This window comes from Leptidea sinapis, chromosome 44, assembly GCF_905404315.1.
Source record: "Leptidea sinapis chromosome 44, ilLepSina1.1, whole genome shotgun sequence".
NCBI classification, from domain to species: domain Eukaryota; kingdom Metazoa; phylum Arthropoda; class Insecta; order Lepidoptera; family Pieridae; genus Leptidea; species Leptidea sinapis.
Genome location: NC_066308.1, coordinates 1,572,101 through 1,590,539, shown reverse-complemented (window position 1 = coordinate 1,590,539; position 18,439 = coordinate 1,572,101). Strand labels below are relative to the sequence as shown.

At 33.1% G+C, this 18,439-nt stretch overlaps 1 protein-coding gene across 1 annotated transcript in view; it reads right to left on the bottom strand.

The window, feature by feature from the left end:
* Nucleotides 1-764: 764 nt before the first annotated feature.
* LOC126977207 (uncharacterized) overlaps nucleotides 765-18,439 on the bottom strand; it is a 56,765-nt gene continuing 39,090 nt past the window's right edge. The window contains exons 2-7 of the mRNA XM_050825922.1: nucleotides 11,085-11,345; nucleotides 8,496-9,033; nucleotides 7,672-7,861; nucleotides 6,875-7,085; nucleotides 4,690-4,817; nucleotides 765-3,769 (exon numbers count right to left, since the gene is read on the bottom strand). Of these exons, the coding sequence (XP_050681879.1) occupies nucleotides 3,689-3,769; nucleotides 4,690-4,817; nucleotides 6,875-7,085; nucleotides 7,672-7,861; nucleotides 8,496-9,033; nucleotides 11,085-11,337 (1,401 nt within the window). The 5' untranslated portion in view covers nucleotides 11,338-11,345 and the 3' untranslated portion in view covers nucleotides 765-3,688. The remainder of the gene's footprint in view (nucleotides 3,770-4,689; nucleotides 4,818-6,874; nucleotides 7,086-7,671; nucleotides 7,862-8,495; nucleotides 9,034-11,084; nucleotides 11,346-18,439) is intronic.

The window sequence follows — 18,439 nt, the reverse complement described above, 5'->3', positions numbered from 1 at the left end:
GGTGGTCACTTAACACCAGGTGACCCGTACACTCGTTTGTCCTCCTATTCCATAAAAAAAAAGAAAAAAGAGAAAAAAAGAGGTTAATGCCTATGAAGACTGAAAAACTACTCATACCATTAAAGCCATCAAATGAGTCATAAAAAGTAACAACACTCAAAACATATACTTGTTGTAAAATGGGCGTGAAAAATGAAGTTTTATGTACGCTCAGTTGAAAATACAGTGACGAAACTCAGTTGATCATTGATTACGTATTGAGACAACTTCTGTAATATATAATAAGATAACACGATATTTTTGTCTTGAAGGTTCTTTTGTAAATTTAATATTTGTGCCTTAGATTCGACAATTTATACATCTAGATAGACTGTGAATAGCGGCGAACTCTTAACCTCTATTTTCGACGTAGACGTAGCTTATTATGCACACTAAAGTAATAAACCTGGCCTGTTCTCATGCGTTGTCTGACAGCAAGAGGTTTCTCTATCTAGACGTATTTATTATCTAAGGATTAAACATTATGTATTCTATAATGTGCGATACATTATAGAATATATTACTCAATGATGTATGATAGAAAAAAATACCAGACCGTTTTTATGTTTTATCTCTTTCACTATTTAATCTGAATGTGATAAATTATGTAATAAACAAAATGATTTGTAAATATTAATTTCAATTTTTGAGCAATCAGGCCTTAAATACTTTAAAATACTTTTGCGTTTTGTCAAACCTAGTCATTAATTAGATGAATAAAAATATTTTGAATTAAATAACATTTATTTCTCGAAACGTCTTAAGTACAGATTACTAGTAAATTATTTTTTATTTACATTTAAACAATTTATACGTAAGTATGTTATACTTAATAAGTAGGTTTTAATGTAATACTTATTTTGAAACAAATTATTTAAATGCAGTTTTAAGATCTTTAGCACCAAATCCAGCTTAATACATCTTATATTTATTAAATAAACGTATAGCAACAATAAAATTTATAATTAAAAATCCTTATAAAATACTATAGTCAGAATATTTAAGTACAATGAATTATAAATAAAATTAGCACTAATACACATAACATACATATTAACTATTAAGTAAAATTCAAAGGTAATAAAATTATTTAACGTTACTTTATTTATTAGTTATTATTTTATATATTTTACAATGTTCAATAGGTCCTTTTTTAGTTGAAATCTTAAAGTATCAAAATAGATCAAATCTATTACAATTTTTTTATACCTAAACAAAATATATTCGTATCGAATACTCATCGCCACCAAGGGTGGGCAATAGTTTTTAATGTTGACACCGCCGTGGCTAGAGGTCCCGGGTTCGAATCCCGGTAGGTGCAAGCATTTATATGATGAATATGGATGTTTGTTTCCGAGTCATGGATGTTTATATGTATTTATGTATGTTTAAGTAAGTATATTGTATTTAATACTAACTGACCTGGCAAACGTTGTTTTGCCATATAAACTATATATGTAAACCTTCCTTGAGCTTCAACGAATCTATTAAGTACAAAAGATTTCATTGAGATCGGTCGAATAGTTTAGGAGTTATTAGGGAACATACAAACATACATTCTCTTTTATATATATAGATATCGTTGTCTTGCAACCCATAACACAGGCAATATATGCCTAATTTGGGGCGAGATAATTTGTGTAAAAATGTGTCAATATAAAAAAAAATGTATCAAGTGCCGAATGAATTCATTAGTGAACCGACCCAACAATATCGGACATAGGCATTCGGCATCATTCACTTACACTCCGAATGAACGAAATATGAACAGTCTGAACCCGAAAGAGAACATTCATTCGCATTCGGCCATTTTGTTTAGAGTCCTGTAGCAGACGAATGTCAGGTTTCAGTCGACGACACATTGCTATAAAAGAACAGATGAATGTTAATTTCTCTATCATTTTATAAATGCCGTGTGCAAATTGAATGAAAAAAATGAATTAATCACTTGAGTGAACAATCATTCGAGTGAACTGTCTGATATCACCTATAGTTTGTATTTCATGATCTGTAATTTTGTAGGCGATTGTGTTTATGTGCAAATGTTACATTTATCGCAATGAAGTACGGTTGGTACACATATTATTAATAAAAATATATATTCTAGTCATGGACGAGTAAAAAAAAGAAGGACTCCGCGCCGTGATATTAGCAAGTGATGCACCGTTATGGTAGTGTGTGTGCGGTTACGGGGGATGCCAGTGACACAAGTTTTTCTCCCTTATGGCCCCAATTACATTAAACTCCAATTTTTTAAATTCTGATAGATTGTTTTACTCTTTTTTACACCCCACGACGGCATTTTTAAAATATTTTATTGCGACGCAAACTGATCTGTCACAGGCGATGGCAAATATCATAATTGCGGCCGATCGGCTTGTATTGGTGTAAGTGTGTGCGCGGGGCTATACACGTTAACCGGCTTGTTTTGGTCCTTCACTGATTTGTAAGGTGACACGGAGTCCTTCTTTTTTTACTTGTCAGTGATTCTAGTGTATTTTATTAATCTAAAGATTGTTAGTCGTGTTTTGCAGCAATATTATAGAAGTCATCTCATTTTTTAACTTACAATTGCAAGACATTTAATTTAATTATAAATAAAATTTAATTAACCGTCTTCAAAAAGGAGGAGGTTCTCAATTCGATCGGTATTTTTTCTGTATGTACACTGATTACGCTGAGATTTATAATGCGATTTACGTGATTCTTTCGTTCGATGCGGAATAGATGCCATTTTACATAGTTTGGCCCAGTAGTTTTCATTTTATGAAAATTTTTGTCTACGTGAATGATATATAATTGTTTTTTGTATACGGCTTTTTTAGGAGTTTTCATTCAGTTTAATTATATATTATTATTAACTGACACTAAAAAGTAAAAAATAAAAGCAAAACTACTTTAAAAACAACCGACTTCAAAAAGTGAAAAGTATAAAGTAACTAAAAATTTTATTTAATACACTTCTTAGGCCAACCTTTACCTTTAATATTAATAAAATACTATTATTTGTATGTGCTACACATTGATGGCTTTGAAGTCGGTGCCAAGCCAAATGTAATAGTAGGTACCTACACTCGCCACCCGAGACTTTGAGCGGGATAGCTTCGTCTAGAATTAAACAACCCAAGCGGATAGACACGCGCGGCCAGACAACTTTAATAATTACAGTAAGTAAGCTGTTTATAATATTAAGTTTTATTATTTTTAGGACTTGGCACCGACTTAAACCCTATCAATGTTTCAATATAAATAAATAGAAGTTATAATTAAAATTAATACATAGGTATTTAAATCAGATATTATTTACTAATTACTACTTACAGTCCATATACTTAATATAATTTAAATTACTACCACAGACTAAAAAACGTACCACACCTGAATTTTTTATCTATGCAATTATTAGTATGTTTTTTGAAAAGCCGCATTATTTCATTTTAAGGTATTTTAAAAATATAATAAATTCATTAATTCATTAATTGCATAACCCTTTATTAAAATTTTTTCAGTCCAATACAATATTATTGATAATTTCTATGTAGGTATTTTTAGTACACGGTCTGTTCTTTTCCTAGTCTGTGACAATAGTTTCATTAAACTTTTACAGGAATCTCAAAATATATGTATACATATTTATTGTCTTTAAGATTTATAATTCGTTATGGTAAACTTCAGTGGTTACTTTGAGTTCATGTTCATGGAACGCCGAGCAGTCTGCAGGGTACTTCGCCTGTAAGTACAATAAAATAATTGATCCAAAAAAACAAGATTGAGAAACAAATTGAATGGTGCGATGCGGGCTTAAATACGCAGAATCATAAACTTATTATACTACCGTAATAGACGAACCCTGTGTGAGAGTGAGATAGCTATCCTTACACAAAAACCTAGGTGTGAGAATGAGATGGATTACATTGACGGTGAAAACGTTTTGAAACAATTTAGTGTCCTGTCAAATTTGATGGCATTTTAATTTTAGTGTTTTCATCGTAATTGTTCTTTATTTTCAACGGATATTGATTAAAAACTACTCAAACAAACAATCAAATATATTTTATTTCGTAGGTAAATTGCCTTTTACTTGAAATATGTCATATTTTATACAGCTCTTTCGGAAGGTAGATTTCCTTAGAGAAGAACGAGCAAGTAACTCTTCTTTTCAAAACAGAATTGTATTAGAGGTTCTTATTTTCAATTAAATTTTAATCAAGAAATCATTTCAATTACAATATTTATATGCAAAGTGATGCAACAAAATACACAAACGTCAATTACTAATTAATGCCTTAAACACAAGTCAAAAAAATGCAAATTAATAATTAAAAACATAGTTATTGAGTAAATAAATTTAAGGCATTATGCGAGCATTGTATTTGCTATTATATAAAAAATATATGTAATAACTTTAATTAAAATAAATTAAGAAATAAAAAAAGACATTAATCAGATTTCTTGGTGAGAGGATCACCCAGCCACCTCAGGCAGCGCTTGTTCACGAGCATGGCGCATGGACCAGCGTGGGAACGACCCACCCCATGTCGCCGCCACAAGCAGTGGTATTAAGAGAGCATGACGATGCCTGTCTAGAGAACTCTACCAAATAACAAAAGAATATTCATCTACATAATGGCCTTCATCTGTATCTCTTACCTCACAGTTCACGTCATTCTGTATTGCATTGTACAGGTCCCAGAAGCCTTTGCCACTCTGGAAGCTGAGGGCGGCTGAAGCTGCAAGACTGCTCAGCTTTGTCAATCCAATCTTGAACCCTGGTAGACCTGCGAATTTAAATAAGAATGCTAATTAACTATTTCGTATGTAAGTCTACGTCTAAGGGTGGACTATCGATTAACATATTTATTTATTTTTACGGAAATGGAGGACAAACGCGCGTACGGGTTACCTGATGTTAAGTGATCACCGCCGCCCCTATTCTCTTGCAACACCAGAGAAATCACAGTAACTTAATATTGTCTTAAGAAAGGGGATCTTGTAAGTAAAAGGGGAAATGTCACATCACTATGGTTGCGTCTCAATGCAATTTGGAATCAAAAGTTTTTGTTGATCCGAAAAAATAAAATAATGCCAAGAAATATAGCAGATTCCACCGGTTTTACCACCTAGCTCGTATTGAAAGTGACAATAACGTAACAATCGTATAATGAAGATATATTTGTATATTATAGTAAAAGAATTTAGAATTTGAGATCAGCATCCGATCTGTGGTCTGTCAGCTGGCTGTATATCGTAAACTGCAGCAGTTTTGCAGACAATTTTGCCTTCGGTTCTGCAGTTTCTGAGATTACCTTATTAAAAAGTACCTATCTACATTTTTATCTCCTTATAATATTCAATTTAATTCAATTCAAAAAATCTTTATTCACTGTAAAACTTTGTGTTATTTAATGCAAGTCAGGATGAAGTACAAAAGTTACAATAGCATCCAAATGAGTATAATAATATTCAAATATTTTTATTCAAAATAGGATGTGACATCACTTATTGAAAGTCAAAAAACTACCACCCATTCCAAAATGAATGCCTCAGGCCTGAGAAGAATAGGCGCAACAATCTCAGCGGGCTTTTTTTTCCATCAAAAATATGTTTTACACTTAAAGTAACATTTACAAAGTAACAAAGTAACATTGTACAATTAAACTTATTATTTAATAGCCTGAGGGCGGTCGCTCTATTCCCAATCTGTGGTATCATTAAGAAAGTCATTTATGTTATAGTAACCTTTACCACACAGACGTTTTTTAACAATTCTTTTGAATAACGTAATACTTTTGTTTTGAACATTTTCTGGGATCCTGTTGTAAAAGCATATACATCGCCCCACAAAAGACTTGCTAACTCGACTTAGCCGAGTAGTAGGCATTATAAGGTTATGTCTGTTCCTGGTGTTAACATTATGGTTATGACAGTTTCTTGCAAATTCACTTATGTGCCTATGAACATACATTACATTATCAAGAATATATTGAGAAGCAACAGTCAAGATGTTAATTTCTTTGAATTTTGCTCTCAATGATTCCTTAGGGCCTAGGTTATTATTCTATTCCTTAGGCCTCTTCTGCAGCACAAATAGTGTATTAATATCGGCAGCGCTGCCCCAAGGCAATATACCATAGGACATAATAGAAACATTAATCCCAACCAATCTTTATCATTCAAATAATTTTTCACACTTTAATAGCCTTAGATGTTAATTTATTTATACATTTAAATTTTTTAATTGGTAACATTTTAATATCATTTGGGAGTTTATTATAAAATATAACACAATCCACTTTAAAAGACTTAGCAATTTTACGGAGCCTAGTAGACGGAATTGCGAGTTTGTTTGTTTCGTGTATTGACATTATGTACATCACTATTCTCTACGATAGATAAGAACTCTTATGTATTTTTTTTATGGAAAAGGACGACAAACGACCGTACGGGTCTTATAAGTGGTCACCACCGCCCACATTCTCTTGCAACACCAAAGGAATCACAGGATCGTTTCCGGCTCTTAAGGAGGGTGTACGCGCTTCTTTTGAAGGTATCCATGTCGTATCGTCCCGGAAAGATCGCACAAGGAAGTTCAATCCATATCTTTGTAATACGTGAAAGAAAGCTCCTTGAAAACCGCACTTTGGATGACCGCCACATATCCAGATGGTGGGGATGATATCCTAACTTGTGCTGTTTCGCGCGAAGGTGGAATTCGGCGCCAGGAATTACGTTAAACTGCTCTTCGGAATACTCCCCGTCATATATGCGGTAGAAGACACACAATGAAATATAGAATAAAATGTATCGATAAAGATTTAAAAATAAATATTTTTACCTAATTTATCTTTATCATGATGTCTGTTCACAACACACATGAGATGTTCCTGGCAATGTGGAGCTGCTAGTGAGTGCTTGTATGCTCGATACACCCTCAGTACAGGCTCTATCACTTCCAAGTTCAAGGTGTCCGTGATTCGGTCTGTTACCCTGTTGTAGTCACGCGAAGACAGGCTCTGGGACTTAGTGTGCGCCATTTTCAACGTTTGCTGTAGGGTAAATGTGTTAATTACCTACATTATTTTTTTAAGTTTAATAATAATTACAAAGGAGCAGATATTGTTGTGGCAGCTGTGTGATTTTTTTATGACAATAAGGAACAAGACGAGCAGGACTTTCAGCTGATGGTGATTGAAACGCCCTGCCCATTACAATGTAGTGCCGCTGAGGATTCTTGACAAATAATATTAATCGAGAAATAAAATACTTTTTAAGGGATTTAAACGCGTGTTATTGTGTCTGTGTATTTACATTAGGTTTTTGCGTAAAAACTACATTTTTATTATACCATATAATAAAATAAATAAATATTGTCTGCGATACGTTGTATAACTAAGTCAAAAAACGGTCGTGGGCCGTGGCGTCACTCATTGCGCAACCCGCGCCACTCGCGTTTTTTGACCCTCTTTATGCAACTGTTGTATAAAATACTATTTTATACTATGGATTAGTATTCACCAGATTATATACACATATAATTATGAACTTTAATGCAATTATAAGTCATAGTATTATTTGTATATCTAGTTAGTAAGCCTTTAAGAAATAAATAAAGTATTAAATATTTAGCATTACCTTAATATATTCAAAAGCTGGTTTGACATATTCAGAAACATCGGTGTCCATATCTAAATACTTCTTCAGGACATAGTTTGTGAGCACTGTAATAGATTCCTCCGGTCGCTTCAGGTTAAGTTGGATACTCTTCGGAACATTCTGGGTGTCCAGGAAACTGTTGACTATATATTGACCTGATATCATATACCTGAAGAAAATATAGAACTGATGAGTCATTTAGTCAGAAATATGGGTATATTGCTTTATAAACTTATTTTGAAAAATTCTAAAAAATATAACTCAGAAATAGTTCACTTTTGCAAAATGCATGTGGGGGTTAAAATTATTGCAAATAGTCTTAGTTATCCTAAACACTTAGTTATCCTAACGGGAATATCTGAATTATCACTGATGCTATAGCTGAGGTAGGTACTCGCCAGAATGTATATTGACAACTAAGAAAAGAAAGTATTTGTGTACTATGTATGCATGCAAGAAATTATACTTCTTTGGCCTAACAAAGCAAAAATCATTAAAATGATTTATTCTTCGTGCTATTCTACGTTATTAGAAAGAACAATTTTGTAAAAATCTTGAAAAGATGGCGTTGACAATTAATTAATAAATAATGAATACGGCTGTATGGGCTTGAACCCTGATGACATGATAAAAAAACAACGAATGACACCAACGTCAGAAAATTTTAGGAACCAACTTCAACCTGTTACTATAATTGTGTTATAGTGATGCGCGGCGCATCTTGAAATTTCACTCTCATCATTTTTTCATAATGCGCCTAAAGAAGTATAACTTCAAAAACATATAAAATTATAAAATCTTACCTCTGATACACTTCTGGCTTGGCGATGTGCATAACCATGTCCGTCATATATTTAGCAACGGCTTTGATCCAGTGTCTCCTAAACGAGTGGTTTTCGAAACTCTTCATCATCATTTCAAAGCTGACCTTACCGTCTGGCCCTGTAAATGCCTTCATTGCCCTTTTGAAACCAGATTTCTCCCATATAGTCTTGCCCAACTCAGAATTAATAAATATATCCCAGTACAAATGTGCTTTTTCCAAAATCGGAGGTAGGAATGAAGCGTGGTCTTTGTGCTCGTTCGCTCTTTTATTGGCTTCGTCATCGGATAGTGAGCTTAAAGTATTCATAATTAAAGGCAAAAATCCTCCAGCATTCTTATTTCCCAGGAACCCTGAAGCAAGGCTCAGAATATTTTCCATATTTAAGTCGTTTTCTGCATCACGTTTCTGACGCTGTGGTTCATTAGATGCCATTTGTTGAGCGAACATTGAAACCATTGAGCCAACTAGCGCTGGATTAATATTTCCGTCTTGACCTCCTAACAAACTTCCTAAACCTGCGAACAAATTCAAATTTAAATATTTTTATTCAAAATAGGATTCAAAATCACTTATTGAACGTCAAAAACTACCACCCATTCGAAAGAGACTGCCTCAGACCTGAGAAAAATGGGCGCAAGAAACTCAGCGGGCTTTTTTTTAATATAAAAATATGGATCACAATGTGATATCGTAAAAAAACATTTATAATTAAAGAGCCTGAGGCTGTTCGCTTTATTCCCAGTCCGTGGTGTCATTAAGAAAATCATTCATGCTATAATAACCTTTCCCACACAAACGTTTTTTAACAATTCTTTTAAATTTCGTAACACATTTGTTTTGTACATTTTCTGGGATCATATTGTAGAAGCATATACATCGCCCAACAAAAGACTTACTAATTCGAACCAACCGTAGAAGGCATAACAAGTTTATGTTTGTTCCTCGTGTTAACATTATGAATGTCACAATTTCTAGTAAATTCCTCAATGTGCTTATGAACAACCACAATAACTAATTAAGGGTGTACACACAACATTTACAATTCATGTTATTGCTATGAATTATACTGTGATAATATTATCAATTAAGAGAAAATATTTTCTTGTGAGGTTTTCGTACGATTCAGTATAAGTCTGCAAAACTTAATTTTGACTTCAAATATTAGTTTATTTTGCGATAAAACTGTTATAAAGTCTTGCGTGTAGTTGAAACAAGATCTAGGTCGTAACAAGGTCAATGTCTACAATATCGGCACTTCTAATATTTTAATTAATGATAAATAGTCAGAAATCAGCAGAATACCACGGACGAGTAAAAAAAGAAGGACTCCGCGCCGTGATATTAGCAAGTGAAGCACCGTTATGCTAGTGTGTGTGCGGTTACGGGGTATACTAGTTACACAATTTTTTCTCCCTTAAATAATCATATATGGCCACAAATACTTATAATAGTATCGGTTTTAGACCTTTTCACACGATGACAATTCTCATAAGGCCGCCTATTGGTCTGTACACACACTGTTACACTACGTAAGTGTGTGCGTGGGGCTATGTATTTACACGTTAATCGGCTTGGTTTGGTGTTAAGTAAGGTGACACGGAGTCCTTATTTTTTTACTAGTCCGTGCAGAATACATAATAATTAGAAATAGAGAGAAAAACAGAATCTTTCAACGCCCTTAAATAGCAAGTAATGTGTAATATCTGTTTGGTTGGATTTAAGCTATGAAATCTCACTTAGATGATTGTTTGACTGAAAGATGTTGGGACTTTGAGATAAGAAATAAGTTAATTCGGTTTCCTTGTTTTTTTATTGTTACTTACAGGATGTGATGGTAATGGATTATTCGACGAGACAAGGCCACATGTGTGTTATTTAATTCGTTACACATTCAATGTTTACTTGGACTGAAGAAATTGTTTACATTTATGTATACGCCGTATCAAATTCGCCGTTTCGTCTATTTTAAATAATATTATGTTTAAAGGACGAAATATCAAGTTGCTATTTAACATTAACAATAGCTTTGAAACCGACGAAGATTGGACGATTACGGTCAACGTATTATAAAGTTATGATGTCATCTAAAAAATGTCCAAAATATGGTGCCATGTTTGTTATTGCTAAAGTTGGTGCAACCCATACTAAGAAATGTCATGATTAAAGTTTATTATTGGCATACGAACCGCAGAAAGCTTAAAAGGTATGCTTTACAATTACCAGTGGGAGGCTCCTTTGCACAGGATGGCGGCTAGATTATGGGTACCACAACGGCGCCTATTTCAGCCGTGAAGCAGTAATGTGTAAACATTACTGTGTTTCGGTCTGAAGGGCGCCGTAGCTAGAGAAATTACTGGGCAAATAAGACGTAACATCTTATGTCTTAAGATGACGAGCGCATTTGTAGTACCGCTCAGAATTTTTGGATTTTTCAAGAATCCTGAGTGCAGTGCGCATTGTAATGGGCAGGGCATATCAATTACCATCAGCTGAACATCCTGCTCGTCTCGTCCTTTATTTTCATTAAAAACAACCGTCTTTTAATTAATATTAGTAGTTAAATTACCAGACAAAACATCTCCAGCGTTACCACTGTCTTGACCAAACATGGCACCTAAATTCTTCGCGTTATCGCCCTGCATCAAAGTGCCCATAATATTGCCAATAGCTGCTAGCCCTTCCATGTTATTGCTTCCCCCATTGCCCATGTTCTGCAGTAGAGAAGATGCGATATCGAAGAGGGGGTTTTCATCGTCGGAACAGCGTCCCAGGAGTGGCAGGCTGCATATTGCCACCAAAAACCACGCAAACTTTGCCATGTTTATATCTGAAAGGAAAAAACATGTATCAGGCTATTATCACATCGATATATTTAAGTATTTTATTTCTTGTAATCGATTTTAGTAAGTCTAGATGGGTGGTTATTTAATTAAAATTAATTTTGTGTGGTAATTGCTCGAATGAGGTTTTTATTTATTTATAGAAGAGAAAAATAGCCCCTTTTATTGTTTAATACTGTACTTTGTCCTCTATATCTGTGATTTCTATGATGTTCCTACTCTTATCAATCGTATAAATTACCATCAGCTGAATGTTGTGCTCGTCTAGTCCCTTATTGTGATTTAAAAATATACTCAAAACAAATAAAAAGGTCATTAAAAAAAATTCAGGTTTCGTATCGATTTCAAAAGCGATGAAGAACGTGTTTTAACGTTGTTCTCTATATTATTATTTATTAATTCTCTATATGGAGGGTAGTGGCAAGGAGATTCATCTCATCAGGGGGAAAGTTATGTTTATTTATTTATTTATTTGGGCAACTAACAAATTACACTCTTTACATGCTTAAACTTAAAATATAATAATAAAATGGATAAGAGTTAATTCACTTATAAGCTACCACAGCATTCATAATTTTTACTGCGCTTATAGGACAGTAGTTTTAACAATTTATAAACTAAAATCTAAAACTATTGTAATATATAATTTAAAATAAAAATGAAAATGTGAAAACAAGGTTTCTAAGTCACATGTGCAAATTAAGTAATATCTTTTTATATTGAGCAAGCGGAATGAATAAATCAATGTTCTGCGATTTGGCCAGTGAGTTATAATAATGTACAGCTTATGTTGTAACTAACAGTTCAAAAACTAACTAACTAACAGTTAAATAACAGTTCAAAAAGCTTCCACAATGGCGCTGGTCTATGCAAAGGATCTGGTATGAAGTATGGTGAATGTAGCAATTATAAACGAATTGAAGTATGCCGATTTAAGAAATTTAATATTATTGTCGACTAAAGTAGTTAATTATTGAAAATTTCAACAACATACGTTGTACAAAATAATGTAGTAAACATAACCTTAAATAATTATTAATAAAATAAAAAATGATAAGTATTATTTTAAATTAGGCGATTCTATTAAGATTTACCCTGCTGCTACTGTAGCGCCACCCTAATTTAACATTTTCACTGACACTTTTGTATATTAGTTACAAAAACCGACGAAGAACGTGTTTTGGCATTGCTGAACTCTCTATCTCATCAAAAACTTCGAATCCATGTGTCACGGTACACTGACGTACAGCAATTCAGTCTCAAGCAGTAATGAATAAAAGATGAAATAATATTCAAGCCGACACGATCCCGACACGCTTCAAGTCATTCTATATTTAAATTAAAAGTGAAATTGATAACGTGCTGTTAATTAGAATTTATCTTAACAACAAGAGGGGGCTTATAAGTTTAACGTATGTCTGTGTTGATACCAATGAACCTATTTTGATACGGTTTTTTGTGTTTCAAAGATGAGAGACTTATATATATATATATTACCATAGCTCACCTAGAAGAAGGCAGGAATTGATGTTAAAGTACTTAATAGTTCTAAAAATACGCTTTTATAGAAAATTTTACTAAAAAATAAAAAATAGTTTAAAAAAAACTAAAAAGCATGCTTTATATAAAATTCAACTAAAAAATAGAAAATAAATTTTAATAAATTTAAATTGAAAATAGTGTAAAACAAAATATATTTTATTGTAAAAAAAACTTGTGGTGTTCAAAATCCGTAAAAAATTCTTGGCTAATCTCTATTCTGTAACACGGCCGAGTAAAAAAGAAGGACTCCGCGCCGTGATATTAGCAAGTGATGCACCGTTATGCTAGTGTGTGTGCGGTTACGGGGTATACTAGTTATACAATTTTTTCTCCCTTAAATAATCATATATCCACAAATACTTATATAGTATGGTTTTCACAACGCACGACGACATTCTTAAAATATTTTATTGAGACGCAAACTGATCTGTCACAGAGGATGACAATTCTCATAATGGCCGCCTATCGGCCTGTAGTAGTGTAAGTGTGTGCGTGGGGCTATATATTTACACGTTAATCGGCTTGTTTTGGTGCTACATTGTTATGTAAGGTGACACAGAGTCCTTATTTTTTACTAGTCCGTGCTCGGTAAAAGGAATATTCCTACCAAATTTCAAGTTTCTTCGTCTCATGGTTCCAGAGATATCCATATAGGTGGAGATCTCTTATGTTTATTTTTTCCTATCCACGGAGATTTTGATTGTATGCCAATTTATGACTTAGGTTAGTTGTTAAAAATATCATGGGTTTTCTTTAAGAAACATGAAATTTATTATTAGCAGTAAATGTGCAGTAGACATGCAGCAAAATAAGGAAAAGAATAATTTCTGGTGTAAACATTGTGCAAAAATCATTTTAATACAGTTGCTCAAAAAGTGGCGTATTGCAGGGACATATAGTGTTCGGGATACGGGCTATTATATAATATCTACTCGAGCTTTTTCTTAACCTTTTCCAAACTCGTGCGCTCTCTTTCCCAACTGTCAAATAATGTCTATTAAAAAGAAAAAACCAACCACGAAGTTTTTACAAAAAAATATTCATAGAAGTTTTTATGATTCATGCAAATATTTCTAAAAATAAGCTACTAATTAGTTTCAATATCAGATTTAATTGATTCAATGAGTTAGGTTAGGTTTTTTTATAAGAAATAAATGATTAGTTAGTTGAGTTTATTGCGTTTTTATTATTCTATTAAGTTGCGTCATATTTTCGCAACTGTATTATAAATATTTGTTCAGTACACGTGCCGAAACCCTCACCTTCGGCTGCGCCTCGGTTCGGGTAGACATTTGTCGGAACTCTTTGCAATGACAGGCTTTCCGCACTCGTAATGAAATATACTATTTTCTTTTTTTATACGATATACTGTATTGATAATAATACACAAAAATCGTCACCTTTTTGCTCTTAATAGTGATTTTCAACACTAGAAATAAGGGATTGCTTGTAACTAATTCTAGTAGGCTTCATAAGATACATAATAGCTTTAAGGGTAAATCTATACACTTCTATAATAAAGTCCCGGCCACTGGTCAGGCATTATCTATAAATAAATTTAAATGTTTTATAAAAAAATGGCTCTGTCGTAAATCCTATTACTCCACTGCTGAATATCTAAATGATCGGACAGCCTGGGACTAGATTGTGATTATTTTATAGCGATAGAAATGACTGTTGTATATTTTTATTGAAAAGAGCGCAAAAAAAGAATGCTGGAAGAGTTTCTTGCGCCGCTTCTTCGCCATTTGTTTCCGAAGCGGTAGTAGTATCTAGTAGTTATTAGAAATGACATCAAAAAGAATTCTAAAGGAATTAATTTTGAGAAAATAAATGCCTTTTATGCCTTTTGATTAATTTTTACATAAATATAATTTTGCCCTTAATATGGGTGCTTTTTTATAATATTAATCCACGTTTTACAACTGACATTAAAGTGTAATCTTTTTAGCAGTCGGTAGTTGCACTTTCGGAATTTATTTATTTAACATTTTATGCCAATACGTTTCCGTTTTATCTAATGGTACAAAAATTCGACTTTTGTCTTTGATAATCAATGACTCAAGTAGATACTTTCATAAGCTCTTATATTTTCTACACTACAATCAGTGAAGTTAAGATAACGCAAAACAAAGACATTTCTTCGTCAGAAACCATAATGGCTTAGAATATCTGACAAATGGAGACGACATTCGCAAGATGCAATAAATAGTATTGGTATTTTTTACGAATGAGAATAAATCACTTTTTTAAGGTAAGCAAATAAAGTAAATCCATAATTAATTATTTTGATTGTAATCATCCTTATTGGTTATACTTAAAAAAAATAATATAACTGTAAGAGGGGCACATATATGTATAAAAAACGCTTTTATAGCAAGATTAAATAAAAAGAAGAAAATATGATGTCCATAAATTATAAAATAATACGATATTCGTTGGAAATATGATACTCAAATAAACATGGATTGGGATATCTTTTATCTTATATTACTACTGTAGTGTACTGACGTCTAGTCTTAACAGAGTATGTGCTATCATTGTCACTGTCACGTCATCGACAGTGACATTAACCGTGTGACGTTGAGTGATATATAACGAATGCACAGTACAGGGAAGGCCAGTTCTAATCGGCTATTGGTGGTGTGCGGATGTGTCCGGGTGTAGTGCTACATAGTAAAGATTAGTTGTTTCACTCGTGAGCAAACGAGGAACATTTCAACTACTACTTACTTATATAGCGCTCCAACTAGATACCGCAGGCCTAGTCACAAAGTGCGGCAACTAATCATCTACGCCGAAGTGAGCGTACTCGAGCCATCGAGTATTTTATATTTTATTGATTTCATTCAATCAAATAACACGAAGCGTATGTTACTGAATCCTGAGCTGCACTGCATTGTAATTGGCGTATCAGCTGAACGTCCTGCTCGTGCCGTCCTTTTTTTCATAAAAAAAGGTATTTAAAACGATGTCCTCTCTTCTCCAGTTGGTTAAATACTCTAAACAAAGGAGTCTTTTGCATGGGATAATCGACTTTTGAATACCATAGCTTTCTACTTAATGTGCTTACTCACCGGAAACCTTGGAATGACTGTGAGTAACATGATGCAGGGAAAGCGGACAAGTAATCAGTCCATGTTTAACAAAATGATATTCTCTCTGTATCGGCTAAGAGCGAGTCGTATTCAGGTATAGAGTTCCGTAGCAATTATTAAGTTTAAATTTATTTTTATTTTTTATAATCCTCACTTCTGGGAGTAATTTTGCTAACTAAATTTGTAACCAAAATTTATGCACGATGCGGGACTCGAACCCGCGACCTCTCGGGTTCCGTCTGATATCCGAGTCTATCATCGTAAATGATGCAAAATGCTTATGGTGCCAACTAAAGTATAAAATAAATATTTTGTCTTAAAATGGTTAGTATATATCTTTAGAATACTATCTCAATTACTGTTTTTGATCTTGTTGTTGATACAGTGCGACTGCTGCATATTTTCAAATTAAATTTGGCGTCCACAAACTCAATCAATGGAATAGCTGTATCCTTTGAAAAATTACATTAAACCTTTTAACTGCATATGAAGTCCTGGTACATGTTGCATGGCATGCATGTTGTACATGGCTACCTTCAAAAAAAGCGCGTACACCTCTCCTGTGATTCCTCTGTGCCCGGCGGTGATCACTTAACACCAGGTGACCCGTACGCTCTTTTGTCCTCCTTTTCCATAAAATAAACGGCGTATACACAATTCGAATAAAAGTCATTAGAAGTCCTGGTACTTGTTGCTTGGATGAAACATGATTTTTAACCTATATGAAAGACTTTATTATCACAGCTACCATATTTATGTTCTCATGGTGTATATGTATGACGTCAGGATATATTAAGGTATACTCGCGTCATACATAAGAGAATCTCTTCTTCAACTATGATCGCCTGGTACCAAATCACATTATATATATATATATTTTAATGTAAATAAGGGAAGAGACGAGCAGGACGTTTAGCTGATGGTAATTGATACGCCCTACCCACTACAATGCAGTGCAGAATTATTGAAAAACCTAAAAATTCTAAGCGGCACTACAATTACTGCGCTTGTCACCTTGAGACACAAAGAGATGTTACGTCTCATTTGCCCAGTAATTTCACTAGCTACGGCGCCCGTACGTAATTCTTACACATTACTGCTTCACGGCAGAAATAGGCGCCGTTGTGGTACCCATAATCTAGCCGGCATCTTGTGCAAAGGAGTCTCCCACTGGTAACCTATCTCATTTTCTCCCACGTTAAATCTTGTGAATTTATGTGTCTGTCTCTTTTTACTGTCGCGTTAATCATTTTTGGAGACCGAGAACGTAAAAATATCATATTCTCTCGCCGTCTGTATCCTATACATTTACCTGTTTGTTTTGTGTCTGTATCGTCTCGCTTTTTCGTTTCATCGAGTTTCAAATCACAACAATTCTAAAGTAGTTTCACTTCAATAAATTGTATTCAATAGTCAGGTTGCCATATAAACTTTATCAAAGCGATAAATAAATTTAACACACAATTTCTTATCACTACGATATAATGCTTACAACTGGGTACCTATAAGTAGTTGATTATTGTTCAAGAATTTGACCAATTACTGATGCATCGGTAATCGTTTTAATATAGGTAATCATGTTAATAAAACTAAGTACATAATTATAATACATTTATTATAATTTATTCAAATTATATAACCGCAGCAGAATAGAATATTATATACAAAACATTGTAACAAAATGTAAAAGATACATTTGCAATAATTCTATATTATGTTTAAATACAAAATAACAACATGAATAGTTGGCCGCCATGTTGTAAATCGTCAGGTTCACTAATGACAAACGCTTGTTACATAGTGACACGAAAATTACTTTATCAAACATTCATTTAATATAATATCAAGAGTTTTACAAAGAATTCGTTGACCCTTATAGATTTTATAATGACAACACACGGAACGATATTATATTACTATAATAAATCAAATCAAATCAAGAATATTTTATTACATAGGTAAGAATATTTTATATATAACAGTTGAAATATGTCTTTTTTTTCATACAGCTCATTCGGAAGGCAGATTTTCTCAGAGAAGAACTAGCAAGAAAGTCTAAGGTTGCTCTTTTCAAAATAGATTAGCTATTACAAGCTCTTATTTCAATTATAATATATGCAAAGTGATGCAACAAAAATAGTCTTAGTCAAAAAAAAAGTAAATAATAGACAATATAATAAATAATATAATAATATACAACAATACTTATTTAAAAATCTAACAAATGTTTATTGGAATAAATGAATTAACAAATTAAGTGAAAAGATAACTTTTACAGGCAAATTATTTTCTGTGAAAAAAAGGCTTCATATAAATAAGACTATCTTGACGATCGTCCAAAAATAACACTTCCCTCCGTAGAAAAACTATTGACTCAGTTTGCTCGATTTTTCGGGATTTTGTCATCGGCACAAGCATGTTTGTCTTGTTCATTTATATTG